At 44.4% G+C, this 3622-nt stretch overlaps 1 protein-coding gene across 1 annotated transcript in view; it reads left to right on the forward strand.

Annotated features, from left to right (window-relative positions):
- Positions 1-207: 207 nt before the first annotated feature.
- The window catches only part of HOXC10 (homeobox C10), a 4088-nt gene continuing 673 nt past the window's right edge, over positions 208-3622 (forward strand). The window contains exon 1 of the mRNA XM_009864293.1: positions 208-1033. Within this exon, the coding sequence (XP_009862595.1) occupies positions 241-1033 (793 nt within the window). The 5' untranslated portion in view covers positions 208-240. The remainder of the gene's footprint in view (positions 1034-3622) is intronic.

Below are 3622 nucleotides of genomic sequence, written 5' to 3' on the forward strand. Positions count from 1 at the left end.
GGCAGATGTCGCTGTTGCTCCACGGTGCCGCTCCCGGTCCCGACAACTTGACCCCCGTGACGTCGTCCCCGTCTGAATCATCAAGGCCATTTTCAATCCTCATTGGCCTGGGCATCACGTGGGGGGGTGGAGGGGGGGAGAGCGATGCGTGGATAATTATGGTGCTTGATATTTTTTCCCCCTAAAAAAAAGATGTCAGCCCCTGGCTGGAGTATTCCTCCTTAAAAACCCTCTCTGAAAATGTCATGTCCCAACAATGTGACTTCTAACTCGTTTTTGATGGACTCGTTGGCCGGTACCTGTAGAGGGGAGAATTATTCCTCCAGCCAAGGGATGTACATGCAGCCTGGGAGCGATTTCAGCTGCGGAGTCATGAGGAACTGTGGAATTATCCCGTCTCTTTCCAAAAGGGACGAGGTGAATAGCGCTACCTTGTCTCTCAGCACCTATCCATCTTACCTTTCTCAGCTAGACACTTGGTGTGACCCCAAAAATACGTACAGGATCGAGCAACCTGTTGCAAGACAGCTCCCATCCTGCTCCTTCCCAACCAATGTCAAGGAAGAGAATGTTTGCTGTATGTATAACGCTGATAAAAGAGCAAAAAACGCCACAGAGACAGCCCTCTACCCCAACCAAATGCCTGAGCCTTGCCTAAATGACCATGAAGTCCCCGTTCCTAGCTACTACCGAGCAAGCCAAGGTTACCCCTCCATGGAGAAGACGTCAAACTGCAGCAATCCAAATGAGTTTGAGGCAAGTTTTGAATCCAGGGCGAGCCTGAACCCAAGGAATGAGCATCTGGAACCAGCACCACCACCTCCTCCACCTCCTCCTCCTCCGCCGCCGCCCCCGGTGGCTAAAGTGAGTTTTCCCGAAAACACAAAAACAGATAATACTCAGAACACGTCCACGAACGAAATTAAAACAGAAAAAAGCGCCCCAGCACCCAAAAGCAGTCCTTCGGAAGCAGAGAAAGACCTGAATAAAAACACTGACACCAGCACTGACAATTCTGACAATGAAGCAAAAGGTAAGGGAATCCTTCGTTACTAGTAGCTAATTTCAGCAATTAGTAATCAGCCATAGCTAATAAGAGCAGCAGTAATGCGAATATGCAGTAATGTGCTCTCTGCCCTGCCAACTTCTCCTCCAGAAATTGGCACAATAATGTTCTGTATTGTTGCTGGCTTTTGGAAAAGAATATTCTTCCTGGAAATGTTGTTGGCTTTTGTGTTTTGAGTTGTGGTTTGGTTTTTTGTGTGTTTTTTTTTTTTTTTAAATTATTTAAATGTATATAATAGAGCTGGAAAAAAAAGGACCAGGGCAAAGAGCTATTTGAAAACTCGCTGTTTATGTGCTGAAAATTTGCTGTGCATGTACTTATGCAAAAAAAAAAAAAAAAATCGGTCCTTGCAATCAATGCTACGGAATGAGGTGGTTTTGCTCTGAAATCGCGAAGATCTGGGGCTTGTTTGTTTGTTTGGAGGAGGAGAGTTGTTTGGGGGGCTTTGTGTTTTTCGAAGACAGACGAATCCTGATTATTTTTTCCCCCTTTTCATATCGCTTTCTGTACAAATGCTTTATTTCCGTGTGCTAAGAGAGTTGGTCGTCTTTGTTTTTGCTCAGTGTTAAAGTGGGGCAAAAAAAATAAAATTAAACTGTGTAGAGCCTAATTTGCAGTTACAGACATCTCAGGCTGGAGTTGTGCACTGTGGTTCATTTCATGGCTTGGAAGCTCGTTGGGAGACTCAGAGGAAAAAGCTTTTCTTTTTTTTTTTTTTGTTTCCCTTTTTCTTTCTTCCCGAATTGAGGTCTCGTTTGCAAAGGCGAAAAATATTTCTGCGTGTTGAGCAGATGTTTTAAGTTTGGGATTTTGTCAAAAGAGGCTTTCATTGAACGCGTTTCATTGTCGCTGTTAGAGGTTGCATATGGCTTGGAAATCTGTGTGTATGGGAATATTCGGGTTTGCTCCTGCCTTCATTTGAGGCTAGGTGGATTCAGAGGCTTCTTTCAGATCGATAAACGCGGATCGTGCGAAGGGATGGTTTGGATTTCCCTTAAAAAAAAAAAAAAAAAGGTTGGTAGAAAATACTGCTGAGATCTAAGCAAGGGCGTTGCGTGGTTTGCTTGTGGTATGTGGATTAAAATATCGGCTGTGTGTCAGGATCTGTGCTATAATTAGGGCTCCAGCAGCAGCAGGATGGCTGGGGTGGGTGGCGTTGTGTGTGCATGCGGGGCTGCATGCGTGTGGGTCGTGTGTGGACCCCCATGCACACACGCCTCGGGTCTGTGGCACCAACAAAACCTAACCTCTGGCGTCCCCCTCCCCTTCAAACCCGGCCTTTGTAAAAGCAGAACCCAGAAACACTTTTCTTTTTTCTTGATTTAGCTGATTTTTTTAAATACCATCCTTCAGCCGAAGAGAAAATTATATTATCTGATAGATGAGTTACAATTGCACACACACACCACACACAAAAAGCCCAAAGTCAAGGTTATCAAAACCCCCCGCAAACTTATCTGCACAAAGAGCCTTCAAGGTCCTCGCCAAGAGAGGTTTTGGAGGGAGTTAACCCGAAAGAAAGATTATATCGGGTTGGATTTGTAATTGGGACGGAAAGAAAGAATTAAGTCAATGCAGATAAAGGTTTTCTTGCGCTTCGGATGTTAAATTTAAAATGGGTGCGCGGGGAAAGACGTGGTTTCCTAGATTTATTTATTTATTTATTTATTATTGCGATTTAAAAGGCATTTCGTCTGTGCAATGTTTTCAAACGACCAGATCCAATTTGGGGCGGATTTGGTTTGTCTCTGTTTCTATTGCCTTCGCTGGAAACCTTTTATAGCTTCAGTTTTCGTTTATGTTGAACCCCAATTTGTAATTCGTGTGGAAGGTAAGAGATGTTTCTCCTGCAGTCAACGCATTTAGGGGGGCAGTCGGTGTTTCCAAGGAATTTGGTGGCATTCGAGGTTTTCCACAGCCCTCAAAGTGGCTCCGCATCACACTAGCAAATTTTAAAGGTGCCTTTGCTCTAAATCCAGATTTTTTTTTCTCCAAGGCAGTGGCCGAGGAGTTCTCTCTGACTGCAGGATCTGCTGCTTTTTTTTTTTCTTCTTTTTTCCCCCCCCTTATGCTTCAGGCAGAAACACCGGCTGCTGGTGCCAGGATTTTCTCATGACCAAATTCAAAGCCCAAGTATTCTCTATGTTTATTTATGGACGTGTGAAATACGTTTGCCTTTGCGAAGTGTGTGTACCTAGGCGAGTGTGGAGAGCGAGGAGAGTGTAATGGGATTACAATTACCTCCGAATTTACCTATATGTGCCCACACAGCTCATCAAGGCGAATCTATTTCATATAAGCCCGGCTCACAGAAAATACACTTGACAGAAAAGGCTGCTCGAGGCAAAATAGGTCTCTATCCCTCCCCAAATAACACACCTTAAAGCAGATATTTCAGCCTCTACGGTTCGTTTTGAAAGCCCAGATAAATTATTTAATTTTTTGGGGTGCCCACGTTGACTCAGGAAAGCCCCGAAAGCTGTGGAGAGCTCCGAAAATCACATTGCTGATCTCAGGTTATTTTTTAATTAGCGGGGTTTTAAGCCCTTCCATCCA

The sequence above is a fragment of the Apaloderma vittatum genome, unplaced genomic scaffold, assembly GCF_000703405.1.
Source record: "Apaloderma vittatum isolate BGI_N311 unplaced genomic scaffold, ASM70340v1 scaffold36202, whole genome shotgun sequence".
In the NCBI taxonomy this organism is placed as follows: Eukaryota; Metazoa; Chordata; class Aves; order Trogoniformes; family Trogonidae; genus Apaloderma; species Apaloderma vittatum.